We start from the raw sequence: 19585 nt of genomic DNA, 5'->3' as shown, positions 1-19585 counted from the left end.
ATTTAACTCTGTCACTCCAGGATACTTTCATTGTGATGGTTGTAATTCCCTTTACCCACAGCTGTGTCCCTGTCATCATTGTTATAAATTTCACCATCCTACATGAGAAGCAAAGTAGAAGTGAGCCCAGGAGGGTTGTCCAGGATATTGGATTTGGCAGCTGGTTGTCACAAATCTGTCAGCATTCAGCTAGGCAGCTGGGAAGTTGGTGCACTGGCCAAAGGGAAGGTGATTGTCAGGATTAGGATCTTCAGATTCATGTTGGAATGATGCACAGACCGGTCAGAAGGATGGAAGCTGAAATGTGACAACGCTTTGGAAGATTTTGCAGCATAGGACCATTGCTGTAGAAACAGTCAGAGGAGTGGGAGATCCCCAGGAAAGTATCAAAACCTCTGAAGCTACAGGAAGATTGGTTGCAGGGAACAAAACAAATAATATGTCAAAAGTTCTAGCAAAACCCAATAGGTCTGGCAGCATTGATAGAGAGAAAAGCAGCTGACCTTTCAAGCCAAGTGACTCTTCATCAGTTCTGACAACATTTTTGTTAATTCAAGATTTTAGCTCTCCATTTTCCCATCCCTTAAGGACATTTTTCAGCTGAAATAGAATCACTGAATCTGTACAGTGTGGAAGCACCCCATTCAGCCATCAAGTCCATGTAAACCCTCCGAAGAGCATCCCACCCAGATCCATCCTCCCTACCCTATCCCTGTAACCCTGGATTTCCCATGGCTAATCTTCTAGCCAGAACATCCTTGGATGTTCTTTAGCATGTCCAACCCACCTAACCTGCACTTCTTTGGACTGTGAAAGGAAACTGGAGCACTTCCCGTGCAAGTACAGGGTGAATGTGCAAACTCCACATAGGTAGTGGAGGGTGGACCTGAACCCAGGTCTCTGCAGCAGCAGTTCTAACCACTGAGCCACTGTGCTGCCCCTAATGTTCTTGGATATTATGGTGCAAGATTTTATGAAAAATAGTTTGTTTTTAAAACTACCTGTATTAAAGATTGACACATAAATGAATGCTGTTCGCTAAGGAATAATCAGTGACATAATTATATCCAGGATTATGCAATAAAGGAAAGAAGTAAACAGATTTATAACAGGGCAGGTTGTTGTACGTTGTCTTACACAGGGTTTATATTGACTAGCTAGCTTTTTGTAGTTTGTCTTCAGCAGTCCATTTAGATATCTGTATATCTTTTTTTAAAATAGTTTTTCCATCTAGCAACATGATTGAGAGTTTACATTCAATCTAATTAGATTTACCCTTCAAAAATTGTATAATTTTATTTCACATTTAAGGCCCTGAGTTACTTTATTACTTTGAAGAACAAACAGGAGATTTTGTGGTCCGGATCAGGATTCCTGGTATGTTGCCTCCCTGGTGCCAGGGTCCGGGACGTCTCCGATCGGGTGTATAAGGTTCTAAAAGGGGAGGGCGAACAGCCAGAAACCGTGTTATATATTGGCACAGACAAAGGATTGAGGATATAAACAGTGATTTCAGGGAGTTAGGATGGAAGCTGCAAAGCAGGACAAACAGAGTAGTGTTCTCTAGTTTACTACCGGTACCACGAGATAGCGAGGCAAGGAACAGGGAGCGGGCGCAGCTTAACACGTGGCTACGCAGCTGGTATAGGAGGGAGAGCTTCAGATATGTAGATAATTGGGATGCCTTCTGGGGAAGGTGGGACCTGTACAAGAAGGACGGGTTGCATCTGAACTGGAAGGGGACCAATGTCCTGGGTGGAAGGTTTGCTCGAGTAGTTCGAGCGGGTTTAAACTAGTATGGCGGGGGGGTGGGAACCTGAGCTGTATACCGGAGGTGAGAGTTGATGCAGATGAAGCAATAGCGAGAGATAGACCAGCTAGTGGGAAGGATTTTCCTGGGAAGGAACGTAGGGATCAGTTAAAGTGTGTTTGCTTTATTGCAAGGAGTATCAGGAATAAAAGTGATGAACTTAGAGCATGGATCAGTACCTGGTGCTATGGTGTTGTGGCCATAACAGAGACATGGGTTTCTCAGGGGCAGGAATGGTTGCTGGATGTTCCAGAGTTTAGAGCATTTAAAAAGAATAGGGAGGGGGGGAAAAAAGAGGAGGGGGTGTAGCACTACTAATCAAGAGAGGGTATCGCAGCTACAGAAGCTTCCATTGTCGAGAAAGATCTGCCTACCAAGTCAGCATGGGTGGAAATTAGGAACAGCAAGGGAGCAGTCACCTCTTTAGGGGTTTACTACAGGCCCCCCAATAGCAGCAGGAAGATGAAAGAAAGCATAGGTCGGCAGATTTTGGAAAAGTGTGGACAAAAGGTTGTTGTAATGGGTGACTTTAACTTTCCCAATATTGATTGGAACCTCCTTCGAGCAGAAGATTTGAATGGAACTGTTTTTGTAAGGTGTGCTTGGGGGTTTCCTAACTCAGTACGTTGACAGGCCGACGAAGGGAGAGGCCATTCTAGACTTAGTGCTTGGAATCGAGCCGGGGCAGGTATCAGATCTTGTGGTGGGAGAGCATTTTGGTGATAGTGACCACAACTGCCTCACATTCTACATAACTATGGAGAAGGAGAGGATTAAGCAAAATGGGAGGATATTTAATTGGGGAAGAGGAAACTATGATGCGATTAGACATGAGTTAGGAAGCATGGACTGGGAGCAATTGTTCCATGGTAAAGGCACTATAGACATGTGGAGACTGTTTAAGGAACAGTTGTTGCGAGTGATGAATAAATATGTCCCTCTGAGACAGGCAAGAAGGGGTAAGATAAAGGAACCTTGGATGACAAGATCAGTGGAGCTTCTCGTCAAAAAGAAAAAGGTAGCTTACATAAGGTGGAGGAAGCTAGGGTCAAGCTCAGCTCTAGAGGATTACAGGCAGGTGAGGAAGGAGCTTAAAAATGGTCTGAGGAGAGCCAGGAGGGGGCACGAGAAAGGCTTGACAGAACGGATAAGGGAGAACACAAAGGCATTTTGCACTTATGTGAGGAATAAGAGAATGGTCAAAGAAAGAGTAGGGCCGATCAGGGATAGCATAGTGAATTTGTGTGTGGAGTCTGAGGAGGTAGGGGAAGCCCTAAATGAGTTTTTTGCTTCTGTCTTTACGAAAGAAACAAACTTTGTAGTGAATGAAACCTTTGAAGAGCAGGTGTGCATGCTGGAATGGATAGAAATAGAGGAAGCTGATGTGCTGAAAATTTTGTCAAACATTAAGATCGACAAGTTGCCAGGCCAGGACCAGATTTGTCCTCGGCTGCTTTGGGAAACGAGAAATGCAATTGCTTCGCCACTTGTGTCCTCGCTCTCCACTGGAGTCGTACCTGAGGACTGGAGAGAGGCAAATGTAATTCCTCCCTTCAAGAAAGGAAATAGGGAAATCACCGCAATTACAGACCAGTAAGTCTCACGTCTGTCGTCTGCAAGGTGTTAGAAAGTATTCTGAGGGATAGGATTTATAACCATCTGGAAGAGCATGGCTTGATTAAATGCAGTCAACACGGCTTTGTGAGGGGCAGGTCATGCCTCACAAACCTTATCAAGTTCTTTGAGGATGTGACTAGAAATGTTGATGAGGGTCGAGCTGTGGATGTGGTGTATCTGGACTTCAGTAAGGCATTTGATAAGGTTCCCCATGGTAGGCTCATTCAGAAGGTCAGGAGGAATGGGATACAGGGGAACAGAGCTGTCTGGATACAGAATTGGCTGGCCAACAGAAGACAGCGAGTGGTAGTAAAAGGAAAATATTCTACCTGGAAGTCGGTGGTGAGTGGTGTTCCACAGGGCCCTGTCCTTGGGCCTCTACTGTTTGTAATTTTTATTAATGACTTGGATGAGGGGATTGAAGGATGGGTCAGCAAGTTTGCAGACAACACAAAGGTTGGAGCTGTCATTGACCGTTTAGAGGGCTCTTGTAGGCTGCAGCGGGATATTGACAGGATGCAGAGATGGGCTGAGAAGTGGCAGATGGAGTTCAACCTGGATAAGTGCGAGATGATGCATTTTGGAAGGTCGAATTTGAAAGCTGAGTACAGGATTAAGGAATGGAGTCTTGGCAGTGTGGAGAAACAGAGGGATCTTGGTGTGCAGGTACATAGATCCCTTAAAATGGCCACCCAAGTGGACAGGGTTGTTTAGAAAGCATATGGCGTTTTGGCTTTCATTAACAGGGGGATTGAGTTTAAGAGTCATGAGATCTTGTTGCAGCTCTATAAAACTTTGGTTAGACCGCACTTGGAATACTGAGTCCAGTTCTGGTCGCCCTATTATAGGAAAGATGTAGATGCTTTGGAGAGGGTTCAGAGGAGGTTTACCAGGATGCTGCCTGGACTGGAGGGCTTATCTTATGAAGAGAGGTTGACTGAGCTCGGACTTTTTTCATTGGAGAAAAGGAGGAGGAGAGGGGACCTAATTGAGGTATACAAGATAATGAGAGGCATAGATGCAGTCGATAGCCAGAGACTATTTCCCAGGGCAGAAATGGCTAACATGAGGGGTCATAGTTTTAAGCTGGTTGGAGGAAAGTATAGAGGGGATGTCAGAGGCAGGTTCTTTACACAGAGAGTTGTAAGAGCGTGGAAATGCGTTGCCAGCAGCAGTTGTGGAAGCAAGATCATTGTGGACATTTAAGAGACTGCTGGACATGCATATGGTCCCAGAAATCTGAGGGTGCATACATGAGGATCAATGGTCGACACAACATCGTGGGCTGAAGGGCCTGTTCTGTGCTGTACTGTTCGATGTTCTATGTCCTAACAAATCCCTATTGAGAAGTCGGCTACTCGTAATTCATTGGCTACCAAGCCACCCAGATGTGGAAGGATTTTGTTGGGTTGCTGGTTGGTGCTTAGACCCCTTTTAACTTTTGCTAAACTCCAGAACACACAAACACTGTTTGTATCTTCAGGTTCCCACATGGAAACAGACAGTCATGTTGAAGGTCTGAGCTGCCTCTTGATTAGACAATTAATGTACGTCTTTAGTACTTAAAGACTTTCTAGCTGCTCACCAATCATCTGCTTTATTTTGTAGGGAAGTTAACCTCTCCGAAGACCTTTGGTTTTAATTTTCTGAAAACTGTTTGTACAATGAGTTTAGTATTGGAGTCCCTCAACTGAAGTTTTGTGTCTAAGTCTGGCAACATTTTTTTAAGAAGGATGTCAAGGCAACAGAGTAGGTGCTTCCTTGATTGAGCTTCAATTCCATGGATCATTTCAAAAAGCTGAGATTGGTCTCCATTAAGGAGAAATATTCATAGTCCTGCACTGTAAACTGGATGGTGTTCTCCATTAATGCTGCCTGTGCTGCTGAGAATTTCTAACATTTTCTGTTATTTTGTTTTAGATTATCAGCATCTGTAATATTTTCGGGGGAAATCTTTTTTTGTGCACTGACTGAGGTCTGAAGTGCACTGCCTGAAATTGTGGTGGAGGCAAGTTCAGATATGATTTTCAATAGGGAATTGGATAAGCCCATGAAGAGGTGAAATTTTGCAGGGCTGTGGGGAATGATGGGAAGTTGAGACTAGCTACTCTTGCAGAGAGCCAGCATGGACACAATGAGTCTGATAGCCTCTATCTGTCCTGTGACCATTTATTGACTCCTGCTTTACCTAATCAGAGAAGCAAAATTCTCTGATTCTCTACTTCTGTCACCTTTTAGATTTGCTCTCTTCCTTGAGAGTTTCTCTCGTCTTCCAGAAAAGTTTGATGAACACGCTGATTATTTTTACCTTATCCTGAGAGCATCCATGATGGAAAAGTCGTGGTCAATTTTACATTTTAACATCAACCATTGAAGGGAACCTGCAGCTAAGTTTTATTAATTAAACGGACAAGTGTCTGATGGAAGAAGGTTCAGTCAGTTATTGGCAATATAACCCTACACCATAAGCCAGTTTGGGGGTGAGCCTGCCAGTGGGATGAAACTTTTTTTTTAATGTTCCTGACTAGATTTTCTTTTGATGCTGTCTGTATTTGTAGGTATCTGAAGTCTGTTGTACAAACCATTCACATATACCAACGTTTCAAGAAACAGACTCCAGAGCAGCCCCCTGAATGTCAGGAGCTCATGGACTTTTGGATGGATTTCATTGTGGAAGCCACCAATGAAGCTGTGACGCTGGTTCGGTTTCCTGTATGTCGTCTTATTGAACGTTTTATCTGTATTTCTACAGCCTCGTTCTCCCATGTATAATTACTCAAGCACCTATGTGAGAACAAACATAGACGCATGCACGCAAGCACAATGTAAAGGTGCAGTCCTCAAAAACTGAAACTCATTGAACTCTGTATAATTATTGATATCAGTCGATGGTGAACTCTAGCATTGACTGCACAAGAATGTATTGGGATCAGGAGGAAATCAACTAACTATAAAGGGTCTGGTGGCAAAAATAAACAGATCATTTGGGCGGCACGGTGGCTCATTGGGCAACGCAGCTGTCTCACAGCACCAGGGACCCAGGTTGGATTCCAGCCTGGGGTTAACGTCTGTATGAAGTTTTCACATTCTTCCCATGTTTGCATGGGTTTCCTCCAGGTGCACCGGTTTCCTCTCATAATCCAAAGATGTGCAGGTTCAGTGAATTGGCCATGTAAAATTGTCCATAGTGACCAGGGATGTGTAGGTAGCTGCATTAGTCTGGGGTAAACGTAGAGGGGTAGGGGAATGGACCTGGGTGAGTTACTCTTCGGAGGGTCAGTGTGGACTTGTTGGATCGAAGGGCCTATTTCCACACCGTAAGCATTCTATTTGACTTCTTTTGAGGAGCAAAAGTGCAATGCAAGTCTGGCATTCCAGATGGGACCACTTATACTGTCTGGTTAGCTAGTACATTTGAATTCATAATAAACACAACTACTTTGTTTTATCATTCATTTTAAGAATAGATGAGTCCTGGTAACAATATTAAACCTTTGTACACAAAGATTGTCACAACTCTCTCCCCTAGATAATGGAAATATCTAGTCTTGCAAACACCTACACATCCAATTACTCACGCCCACTGCAGTTACTATACCAAGTTAGCATGGACCAGTGTTTACTGTTTGGGAATGTTTTTATTTCTAAATAAGAGAATTCAGCAAAATCACTGGGGGAGAATAAACTACATAGAGACAGAATATTAGCACCCTTACACTGTGTAGTGTACAAATACACAGTTATGAGCAGGAAAGTATGCGAGTGTTTATGACAAACAGTATATCATGCCTCTGCCCGTTTGCCCTCAAAGGTCAATGAGACTAACCTTCACTTGAAGCAACTGGGCAGTAATCTGGCAGAGCCAATCACCTGCCCAATTTAGAATCTGCCAGATTCACAGCCGGTGAAAATTAGTGGTTTGGCCTCAGCTGGAGAATTGTGTCCAGTTCTGAACACCCCGCTTTGAAAAAGATGTGAAGGGATTAGAGAGAGTTCAGTCAAAAATTCATGAGATCACAGAAGTTTTACAGTGCAGGAGGAGGCCATTCAGCCCTCTGGGCCTAAAGTGGCTCGTTAAATGAGCCTCATTGGCAAAAGGAAATCTCCAGCTTTTCTCCCCCAAACCTGTATGCTTGAATTTTTATCCAAAGAATCATCCAGTGCTCCCTTCTAGGCCTTGATTGCCTCCACCACATTCCAGGCAGTGTATTCCACATCCGAAATACTTGGTGAAAATGTGTTTTCTCAAGTCATCTTTACATTTTTGGCAAATCTCTTTAAATATATGCCCTCTCATTCTTGGTCTTTTTATGAGCAGGAACATTGAGTCATAGCGATGTATAACCCTTAAGTCCAACCTGTCCATGCCGACCAGATATCCCAACCCAATCTAGTCTCACCTGCCAGCACCCGCTCCATATCCCTCAAGCTCTTCCTATTCATTTTTCTCTATCTACTCTATCCAGCCCACTCATGATTTTGAATACCTCATTTCTTCAAGACAAAAAGTCTTAGCTTTCTCAACCTGTCCTCATAGCTCAAATTTTTCATCTCTGAAACCATTCTTGTAAATTGCTTTTGCATACTCTCCAATGTATTCACATCCTTCCTATCATGTGTTCCCCAGGTCCAAAAAGAGAGGCAGAACTTCAGATACGTAGAAAGGTTGAATAACTTGGTAATGTTTTCCTGAATATAGAGGAGGAAATTTGATGGAGGTTTCAAAATCACAAGGGGTCTGGATAGAATCGATATGGAAAGGTAGTTCTCATTGGTGAAAGAATTGAGAACCAGAGTAAGGTCATTTGCAATGGAAACATAAAGTTGAAAACCTTACAAACAGTGAGTGGTTAGGATCTGGCATGAAGGGGGTGAATCATTATCTGAACAAGAAATACAATTGTGGGGGCACTGGCAAAAGGTAGGGGAATGGCAGTAACTGAAATGCTCCTTCAGCGAACCAGTATCATGAAGGGCTGAAGGGCCTCTTATGTTATAACCGTGCTGAAGTTCAGTGGCAGGAAGTCCACTCTTCCACACACAGCTGAAAGCTAAAAGTTTGCTTCAATGATTCAGTTCATTACTGGGGTACAGCAATGTGCATTGGATGACTTCAGGTTAACAAGTTGCACCACATTGTATGATAAAATCTGTTGTGCACTGAGAAAATTAGCACATTCGTCATTTATTAAATACATGTAATCTTAATGTGCGTTCTTATGTGAATAGTATTCACATTAATAATTACACATAATAGATATCAAGCTGGTAATGTTGACATTTTGTGGGTATGTTAAGGTGGAGAGCCAGCACCACGTATTGTCACTAACCTACTGATAAAGGAGACTTTATTGTATGCAAACCCTGGGATCATGAATTTGTCATTTTTCATACTTTTATGACCAGGTTTTAATCTTGGAGCCAACCAAGGTTTTCCAGCCTGCCTACTTATCCATAAACAATGATGCAGAAGAGAAGACAGTATCTATTTGGCACGTATCACCACATGACAAGGTAATTTATAGAACATAACAAAAATAATTCATGGATTAATTTCTCGGTATTCATGATCCTTTAGCTGAAATATGCATTTTGTTTTTTTTTCTTTTTTCTTCTATGGGCCCAACGGGCTGTGTACTACAGAATGGCATTTATGAATGGAACTTCAACGCTGCAACTATTAGGGGTGTGAGGTCAGTAACTGGCTTGCCTGGGCTCTTTAATATACTTTATAGCTACAACATAAAAGCAGAGTACAGGCAGTATATCAGCGCTTTTTGTTAAGAAGAAATGGTCATATTTCTTTCAGCATTCATAACTGTTGATATGGATATGTAGTTACTGATTTAGGTTGTAATAGTTTAAGCAGGCAACAATTTTAGGTACTTGATCAGCGGTGATTTTGATTGAATGTTTTTTACATAAGGATCTTTGTGAAAAGAAAAATTATACAAATTAAGTATGTGTCTTGACAGAATTATTCCCTAATTTTATTCAGGTAGAAACATTTTTCTGGAAAATATAGATGAGTTAGCTTGACATTTTATTTAAGAATAAAAGTTCTAAATTTTTAAGGGAATAGTTAAAGATCCTTGACAATCAGAATTGTGCTGGTAAAGGATATTGTAGGGTTTTGAGAGACTGTAATCTGTTACAGTTTACTGATTTGATTTTCCTTCCTGAGTTTGAGAATACTTCTGGTATACTCTTAAATGAAAACCGAAAGAACTGCGGATACTGAAAATCAAAAGCAAAAGCAGAAATTGCTGGAAAGGCTTATCAGATCTGGCAGCATCTGGGAAGAGAAATCAGAGTTAACTTTTCAGGTTCTGAGGAAGTGTCACTGAATCCGAAATGATAACTCTGATTTCTCTCCACAGATGCTCCAGACTTGCTGAGTTTTTCCAGCAATTTGTGTTTTTGTTTCTAGTATACTCTTCTTTAGTTTTTAAAAGTGTATTTGACAATTTCTCTTATGATAGACTAATATCAAAGGGGTACAATTGGAACATAGCCAATATTTGATAATTGTTACTTGTTTTGGCGATTTTACTTAAGCACTGAAAATGTGTTGCTGGAAAAGCGCAGCAGGTCAGGCAGCATCCAAGGAGCAGGAGAATCGACGTTTCGGGCATGAGCCCTTCTTCAGGAATCCGAAACGTCGATTCTCCTGCTCTTTGGATGCTGCCTGACCTGCTGCGCTTTTCCAGCAACACATTTTCAGCTCTGATCTCCAGCATCTGCAATCCTCACTTTCTCCTCGATATTACTTAAGCTCAGTTGGCTGGAATGCTGATTTGTGATGCAGAGTTACACCAACAGCATGGGTTTAATTCCTGTTCCAATTCAGGTCCTGCTTTCACAACTCCATCTTCGTCTGAGACATGGGGACCCTCTAGTTAAACCACCACCCATCATCTTTCTCAAATGAAAGAGCATCCCCATGTTCCTCTGGGACTTTAACAGTTTTCCTATTCTTGATTTTCAATCTTTCTAAATAAACAAGAGGATTGCAGAAGTGGATAATTTTGAAAAAAAAACTGATACAAGCTTCATAACTAACATGAAAACAGATAACTTGCTAGCAAAACAATAAAAGTCATGTACAGAGGAACCTCGATTATCCAAATATCGATTATCTGAATTCCAGATTATCCAAAGATCTCAAAGTCCTGATAGAAACATTACATCAAAGAGGTGTTTCAACACTGATTTTGTCTGTTGTTTGCAGTGACTAAAAATGAACTTGGCTTACTGAAATGCTGCTGAGAATAGTCCTGGACATTGTTGGGAGCCCAGGCACAGTCTCAAATGACTGACCACCCTCTATATTTCTCCCCACACTTGCCCTGGAGTTCAACACGGGCCTACCCTAAACCTTCATTCCCCAGATAATCTCTCCAACATTGTGCTGTACAGGGCAAAGGTGGGGCCTGTCAAAAAGTCAGAGTTAAAAGGGGGGTGTGTGTGTGTGTGTGTGTGTGTGTGTGTGTGTTTGTTTTTTTGAGACACACCCACCCACCCCCACCCAAAGGCTGCAGCAGTCTTCCTGTTGGTGTTCATTTCAGCTGCCCTGAAGAGAGGGTGGGGTAGATGTCAGACGGGGGTGGGGGTCAGACAGGGGTGGGGTTGGGGTCAGATGGGCAAGGTCTCAGCGCAGTGTGCTGCTGCCTAGCCTCCTGAACGGGAAACAGACTTAACAAGTGTTTGCTGTGTCAATCCCATTGAACTGATGGCAGGATGGGGGGTGCGGGGCTTCAGTAATGCTGCAGGTCCCTGACCCACAAGTGTTCTCTGCTCAGAAACAAACCCTGAGACAGAGAGGGGGAGCAAGGCAAGCAGAGCAAGGAAATAGGAAACCCCTCCGAAAACTCTGAGCACCAGAGGAGAGGCATAGAGTCAATTAACCGAATAATCAATTGTCCGAACAAAATAGTGCTTGCCCATCTCGTTCTGATAATCGAGGTTCCTTTGATAACCATTAGATTTGATGTTACCTTGTCCCAGACAAAGAATAGGAGCCAGTAAATTTTGGTAAATTGAATTAATTGAACCTCCAGATTTGCTACAGTTACACCCACCTTATTCAATAGCATGTGGGCTGAGTGAAGAAACTGGAAAGGAGTAGTATCAAACAACATTTTTGTAATGACTGAGTTGACAGGGAGTGGGTGATGAGAACTGTGTGAATTCCTGAAGAGGAGTTAAGGTGCAAGTGAGAGTGTAGTTTAACCAGCTTCATTTACTTATGGTCTGTGATCCAAAATGTTTACTTACGTATTGAAGATTTTATGTCAAACGATAAACTAAATTGTGATCTGCTGAAAAAGTGTGGGTATAGGATTGTTAGCCTGAAAAATTGTCCTCTTGATGTTGCAGTGTTTCAAAATGTGATGAGCGTTGTTGCTTCCTGTACGTTCTGCATAATTCAGATGACTTTCAGATATATTTTTGCACAGAGCTACACTGCAAGAGGTAAGTATATTTTAACAATCTCCGCTTCATGCAGACCAAATTCCTGTCTGCAAGGCATGATGTATAATTTATTGTGAAAAAATGCTATTTATAATCAAGTAATTAGTTGAGGGTGTGTACCTGACTCATCTGATTTTACCACCCACTTAGTGTAAATAAGCTGTCGTGAGCTCTAGCAGCTTGTTATGTGGGAATTTGCTAAGGTGTAATCTCGGTAGTCAATAATGGTATTGTTGATATGTACAGTGCACTATGCCATTAGAATTCTAGTTTTCACAGAGTTAGTGCTTTCATTGGCTCAGTACTTTTGTGACTTCCTCTTTGATGTATAAATGAAGCATTTTAGAGTGCCTTAATTTAATTTGGACTGCAGTGCTATTGCTCAGAATGTAAAAACAGAAGCGGTTTTGTTAATATAATGTTTTAAAGCTTACATTTTAATGTGTTTAAGAACCTTTAGAGGAAAACCAGATGATTAATTTTATTTTGGTTACTTGGCAAAAATGGCAGTGAAATCCTTCCAATAAATTATATGGAAAAACCACAGAGTGCTTTGCAATGCAATCTAAAATCCAAAGACAAATGGAAACAAAATATTTAAAATTTTCATGAGATCAAAAAAAATTTTGGATTACATTCATTTTTATGCTATTTTTCACAACACTGGCAAAGTTTCTGCAGCAGTAAAAGATGTGACGTTTTCTTTTTGCACTATTTAATTGGGGCAGGCATGTTTAATGATTTATATGCCTTAATGAAATTGTCACTTCTTCATTTAAAGTTGGCTGAAAATGTCAAGAGAAAAATGTGAACTAACATTCCAGATATCATACTGTTAAGTATGACCATAATCGAGTGTGCAAATTTAGGTCAGTCTAAGTATAGTGCTGGACATTTCCATACCTAGAAGTTTTTTAATTATGGCAAATTTACTTTTACCTTCTTTGAATTTAATTTGTTTTTTGTTGGTACATTAGGTTTCCAATGTAATGGGGTATGAAATAAAATGCAGAGAATAGAAGTTGCAGTTTGGTGGTGAAGAGTACTAACCAGAATTTCTTTTAATGGAAAAATACAATGGGCATAATTGAAAGGACAGACTAATTCATAAAAGCACAGACCTACGAGTAACAGAACTTGTCAATAAAAATGAGCATCTGTGTTCGCAATGTTTGTTTTCAGATTCTGTGAAATGGTGAACTCCATAACCGATGAGGTAGGAAAGGGTGCCGAGGAAGGTGACTCGGAAGGAGATGCTTTGGAGGTAAGACAATCTTTTCTGCAAAAAAAGCTCCCAGAAAATTCCAGAAACACGAGTAACAACATCTCTGGAGTAATAAACAAATGAAGTGTTTCAGGTCCATGAACCTGAACATGTTATTACTTTGTATTGAACTGCAGCTTATTGATTTTCATTGTATAATTGAGCAGAAAATGGGCCACACTATGCCTAACCTGCTCCTTAAGGTACTGGTCTGATATTTGGGAAGAGGATGTAATTGAAAATAGCTGATGAACCAAGACCAAGCCCACCAAAAAACCTGTTGAACTTAATGACGGGAAGTTACCAAGAGCTTGTATCCCAGCCTCCTGCCAGCCGAACAGGCAGCCTGGTCAGTGGGTGAAAGAGTGAATACCTTTGTAGCAGGAAGTCTTAGCTAGTGAACTTTGAAAACATTCAGGTAATTGGTAAGAGATTGGGAGAGCTGGAGATCAGGTTTGAGGTAATGGTGAGGTTTGAGAGAAGCTGATTAGGACAGCAAGGGAGATACAAAGATTTGGACTTGATAAATAGGAAGAAAGAAAGCTTCCAATGTGTATTCTGGGGAAAGTATCCCTGCTCCTCCATGCCCAACAAGAAATGCTGAGAACATCACTTGGTTTAGGGAGTTGGCACCTTCTGAGTTTCCAAGCCCAATAAAACTGGCATAGCATGAACTGGTTTCAAATCAGGCTCCCATTTGGGACCAACATTAAATATTTTAATATACACCCCACCTGTCCGCAGTGAAATACTTGATAGATGGCAGGTCACAGAGATATACAGCACGGAAACTGATCCTTCGGTCCAGTTCATCCATGCCAAGTGGAAGGTATCCAATTCATCTCACTCGTGACACTTCCTCAGTTTGATTCATTTCCTTTTCAATTATACAATTTATTTGTGTCTCATTTTCATACTTAAAACCTCTTCACAGCAGTACGTCATTTCATTGGTTAAATTAATTTGTTTCCACTTGCCTTCTCCTGAAAACCCTCTAGCTGTAGCTACGACCAAACTAACACAGTCCTGACTGGTCTCCCAATGTTACTCTTCATAATCCTGAGGGAAACTGAAACACTGCTGCCTTTGTCTTACTTCACACTAAGTCCTGTTCACCTGTCTCTCTTCTTGTCAAGTTATATTGGCTTCTATTCAATAAATGCCTTTATTTTTAAACCTTTCTTCCTTGTTTTCAAGTCCCTTTGTGGCTTCATCCTTCCCTATCTTTGTGAGCTCCTTGGACTTTTGTAGTTACTCAGGCTATCTGTGCGTATCTATTCTCGGCTTCTCAACCATCCCTGATTTGAATCACCTCACCGTTGGTTGTGATGCCTTTGGTTGCCCTGAGCTCTGGAATTTCCTGCCTCCACCTTTCCATATTACTTTCTGTTTTTAAGACATTACATACCTCTTTTGCCAAGCTTTTGATGATCTCATCTAATATCTAATTTTGTGATTTATTTGGCTTTATAATGCTTTTGCCAAAGGCCTTAGTCGATTTATTACAACAAAGGCCCGATATAAAAAAAGATAAATGAAATGTTGAAGGGAATGGTTAATAAAAACAGGGAAGTCTTGCTAAAACTATCCAAGTCACTCGTCAGATTGCATTTGGAATACAGTGAACAAATTTGGCCCCGAACGTAAGGAGAGATATCCTGATATTGGAGGCAGTCTGAAGAAGGTTCACTCGGTTGATTCTGGGTATGGAAGATTTTTCTTATGAGGAGAGGCTGTGCACTTTGAGCAAGCACTTGTTGGAACTTAGAAGAATGAGAGAGGATCTTATTGAAACATATTAGATTCCTCGGGGACTTGACAATGTAGATGCGCTAAGGTTATTACTCCTAGTAGGACATTCTAGCACTAGAGGGCATAATTTCAGAGTTAGGGGTCACCCATTAAAATGGAATTAAAGAGGAATCTGTCCTCTGATCGAGGTGAATCTGTGGAATTATTTATCCCAGAGGGTTGTTGGGGTTGGATCATTGAGTATATTCAAGGATAAGACCGAATTTTAAGATAATCAAGCATTATGAGGGGAAGGCAGGAACGTGGCGTTGAGGATTATCAGATCAGTCATGAACTTATTGAATGGTGGAGCAGACTCCATGGGCTGAATGGCTTACTACTGCTCATCCATCTTATAGTCTTATAAATATGTTATTATCTTCTGTGTTTTGGGATTAAATGCCACAAATTGGATTTAGTAATTAACTTTGCATTTTTCAGTGGGTTAACTTTAGGAATTACAAGACCAGTGTAAATATCTAATTAAGTTTTCTAGCCCAAGATATCAAAATGTAACCAGAATGTGAATAGGTTGGATCTTTTTGTCATATGCATTTAGAACTCATGAGATTTGATCTGAAGATGATACTTCCTCTGGCCTCAAACTTTGATCACTTTGTGGAGATATCCTTCATGGTTTTACTGGCTTCTTAAAAAAATGAATCTTATTCACATTTTCAGTAGTTTGGTATGTCTGACAGATATACTTTCTGAAATTCATGCCCCTTTGTTTTGTTCACTTGGCGCATTATTCATGCTGAACGGTACATGTAACTAAATTTTCTTTCTTTGACACTTCAAAACCATCACTATTCATTCAACATTTTTGCAATCTCCATCACTTGCACTAGACTTGATCCTGACTTGTACTTTCCAAATATACTTTCAGTAATTGTTGATATCTATATTTGTGAATTATCCAGTCCGGAGTGATGCCTTTCACATCAGATGCATTGTTATTTTTTTTTTGTTTTCAAATTAGTACGTAACCAAAAAAATGTAATTACAGCTGAAATGCCCAATTCCATTGCAAATTAATTTTCACATCATATTTTTACATCTGAGAGCCTGACTTGACGGTCCCAAACAATGTAATGGCAGCCTCTTGCCAAGCACTTCATTAGATTTTTTCATTGAACCTTTTCTGTCACAGCATTGTTATTTGTCTGTGGGCTTTCATTTTTCAAGTTTATTTGTTTCTGTAGGACTTTATTACAGGACTTGAAAGGAATGGAGTTCAGCCTTCTGCGACCTTGCATATTATATGCTCTTGATGACACCTTTGATTTGTTATATCCTACTGTTTGAGTTTTAGAATTTGAGAATTGCAGCTGGCTGGTGGGAGATTTTGTAGGTAATTTTAAACTTTGTTCATTCGAGAGGATGAGGAAAAGATTTGCCAGAATTCGGGTTTAATTTAATGCGGACTTGAAAGGTCTTGCTGAAGGTTTTTGATTTTGCACACTAGTAATTTTGTAATGGCATTGTTTCTGGTAAGTTGGAGCTTGTAGCTTAGTTTGGGAAACTTGGTCAGGATAGACAGGTTGGACTGAAGTTGACTGTATGACTATTATATTCTTCTAATGTGCCAGTTTGTTGAGTCATGCCATGAAGGGAATAAATTCACGCCTACCAATTCAGATACTGTTGCTGATTGTTACTAGAGAGAACATCAGTTACAGTGGGATGGTGGGAATCTTAACATGGGGTCAGTCTATTTACCTTAATGATTGACTTGTTATAAATTTCACAAGTTTACAACTGGGGCTAAAGAAACAAGTGATGAGCCTCTTTCCCATGCTAATCACAGTCCAATTGACAATGTAGATTGGACCCAGTTGCAATTTTATTGAACATGGTGGAAGTTAAAGTGAAAATACATGACTATATGGATTGGATGCCTAAACCGGAAGTGACCAGAAAAATGTTACCAATATATTTTTCATTTATGGATCTAGAATATTAGCTCCTCGCAAGCTTTGTCAGCCCTACCTTACATCAGCATTATGGCCTATCTCCCATGAGTACAATTCTTTTACATTTTTTAGCAACATGTGGGCATTACTGTCCAGGGCAGCATTTATTGTCCATCCCTGTTTGCCCAGAAGGCATTTAGTAGTCTGCCACATTGTTGTCAGTCTAGAGTCACGTAGGACGGATTTCCTTTCCTGAAGGGCATTAGTGAACCAGCGGCATTATTATAATAATCTGTTTACAGTGTTTACATGGTCATTATTGGGCTAGCTTTTTATTCCAGATTTTTTATTGAATTCAAATTGTATTATCTGCAATGGTTGGATTCAAACTCATTCCCAGAATATTAACTTGGAGTTCTGGATCATCACCCCAGTGACATCACACTATGCCACCATCTCCCACTTATCAATGGACCTCTTCTGATGTTAATCGGCTGATATTCTTGAAGTGAAGTGCAACAGGTTGCTTCAAGATTAATGTTTGGCATCCTCCACTAACCTGAAAGTTCAGCTAAGGCCAATGCCACAAAATCATAATCACTCCTCCTTGCACAAGCATTGTCTGCAGGAAGATAATGTAATAACAGAATGTCTTCAGGTTACAGCATGTAGAATTCAAACAATCTGAGGCTTGGTGACCACTTTTTTTTGTGTGTGACAGATGATGTGCCTGAATAGTGCAGCATGCAGAATGGAATGGTCACCAATACACTTCGCAAATTAGTTTCTGAATGTCAAAATTGACCCCACAAAGTTGAATGTGATAGTCCTTAAATTGCAGTTTGGAGCTCTGTTTGTTGAAATGTTTATATGATACATCCCCATTGTGAACTCTTGACTCAGATTTTCCTGTTATCAAAGCATGACACAGGAGGTAAATGTATGTAAAAAAAAGAAGTAAGCAATTATACGCCAAGATTATTCATGTGTAGATTAATTAAGCTGTAGAAGAAATGTAAGTACACAAAAGGAAATTGATGAAACTAGAAGGTGAACAATTTTTTTTTCTTTTGTGCCCAACAGTACGATTATGAATATGATGAGAATGGTGAAAAGATGGTGCTGGGAAAAGGGACATTTGGAATGGTCTATGCAGGTAGAGACCTCAGCAATCAGGTCAGAATTGCCATCAAAGAAATCCCGGAAAGGGACAGCAGGCAAGTAACTGTGAATACCTTGAGAGAGGAAACAATTGTCTGTGCAAAATGAGTGAATAATGTGATATCAGATATTTTATCAAGTTAGTAATCTTGAACTGTAGCATGAAAAAACCTAGCATTTGGCAACTAAGGCATTTTTTTGTGACAGTGGATATATTGAAAGGTGCCATTAGTAGCTAGGTCTCCAAATAAAAATATTCCTTCCTTTAAAAAGATCTGAGGCACTAGATGTTGCCATGGTTTCTCAATATCCCTAGATTGATGCAAACACATTGTGTTTGACCGGTGACTCATGTTCATGGTGAAATGGGCCCACAGTACAAAAATTAGTTGGCATTAATTTACCATTCTCTTGACAGTAAGGATGCCCTTCTGAAGCTGGGAGCTGATGCACATTGGTAGAGATCGACAAATCTTCAGTCATTGGGTGAAAAGCTTTAACTTTGAATTGTACAAGATGGAGGGCAAATACTTGAGAACAGAGCTAACTTTGTTTTCTTTCTGTTAATTTAAATGAAAATTAAATCAAACGGGCTTCATTTTGATGGAGAACCAGACTGCTGAACCCAGATTTTCTTCCTGTGCAGCATCTGGTTATGTTTCCTGCCCAAGCACTGAAGACAAACGTTCATCCCATTTTTGGACCGAGCAAGGTGAACTGCACTGTACATCTGGCTTTGCTAGGAATACTCAGTGATTTATCACCAGTACAGCCAGCTTATCAGTGATAATGCAGAATCTAGTATGGAAAGAGAGAAAGGAAATAATTTATCCATATAGACCCTATCATAACATCAGCAAGTGTCTCAGCTAATTAAGTGCAGGAATTTTGAAATGGAATAATTGCCAAATTTCACTCGGCAAGATCCTAGTGAGATAACTTCTGGAAAAATCTGTTTTGACATTGTTGATTAAAAGATAAACAGTAGTCAAGATACCAGGAAAACTCCCTGTTCCTATTTATCGATGCCAAATGATTTTTTTCTGTCCATCTGAACGGGCATATAGATTTTAATTTAATGAATTTTTGAAAGATGGTGCCTCTGTCAATGCAGCATTCCCGCAGCACTGCAGTGAAGCATTGGCCTAGATTATGTGCTCAAATCTCTGAAGTAAGACTTCAAACCAGCTTTCTGTAGCATGTTAACATCTTGGATAGGATTTTCCCAAGAACTTCAGAGACCCAAAATCAAGGGCAACAGAACTGGTTCGACAATTATCCAAGGCTTCCTAGTTGGTTGCCTGCAGCCTTGCCATTTCATTAAGGACAGCGGCAAACTCTGTGTTTGACAGGGCTGACAGCTCTGAAACCTCGTAGCAAAACTTGGAGAGCTGGGTCTTGCACACCACCTTAGACAGCAAGAAGCCTCAGAGCATTAAATAATAATGTGCAAAGCAGAGGTCAAACTGTTAGGGTCCTTGGCAACAACATGTAGAGGTGTAGAGATGCCCTTCCCTGCCTGTACCATCCTCTTTGGGCCATGGCTCCCTG

At 40.7% G+C, this 19585-nt stretch overlaps 1 protein-coding gene across 1 annotated transcript in view; it reads left to right on the top strand.

Moving 5' to 3' along the window:
- map3k5 (mitogen-activated protein kinase kinase kinase 5) overlaps nt 1–19585 on the top strand; it is a 176496-nt gene that overhangs the window by 93771 nt on the left and 63140 nt on the right. Inside the window, exons 10-15 of the mRNA XM_060849929.1 lie at nt 5986–6139; nt 8834–8941; nt 9071–9120; nt 11807–11902; nt 13085–13166; nt 17957–18090. Coding sequence (XP_060705912.1) covers nt 5986–6139; nt 8834–8941; nt 9071–9120; nt 11807–11902; nt 13085–13166; nt 17957–18090 — 624 coding nt within the window. The remainder of the gene's footprint in view (nt 1–5985; nt 6140–8833; nt 8942–9070; nt 9121–11806; nt 11903–13084; nt 13167–17956; nt 18091–19585) is intronic.

Source organism: Hemiscyllium ocellatum, chromosome 3, assembly GCF_020745735.1.
Source record: "Hemiscyllium ocellatum isolate sHemOce1 chromosome 3, sHemOce1.pat.X.cur, whole genome shotgun sequence".
Classification (NCBI taxonomy): Eukaryota; Metazoa; Chordata; class Chondrichthyes; order Orectolobiformes; family Hemiscylliidae; genus Hemiscyllium; species Hemiscyllium ocellatum.
The sequence above is the reverse complement of the archived record's forward strand: the minus strand, read 5'-3'. Positions and strand labels throughout refer to the sequence as shown.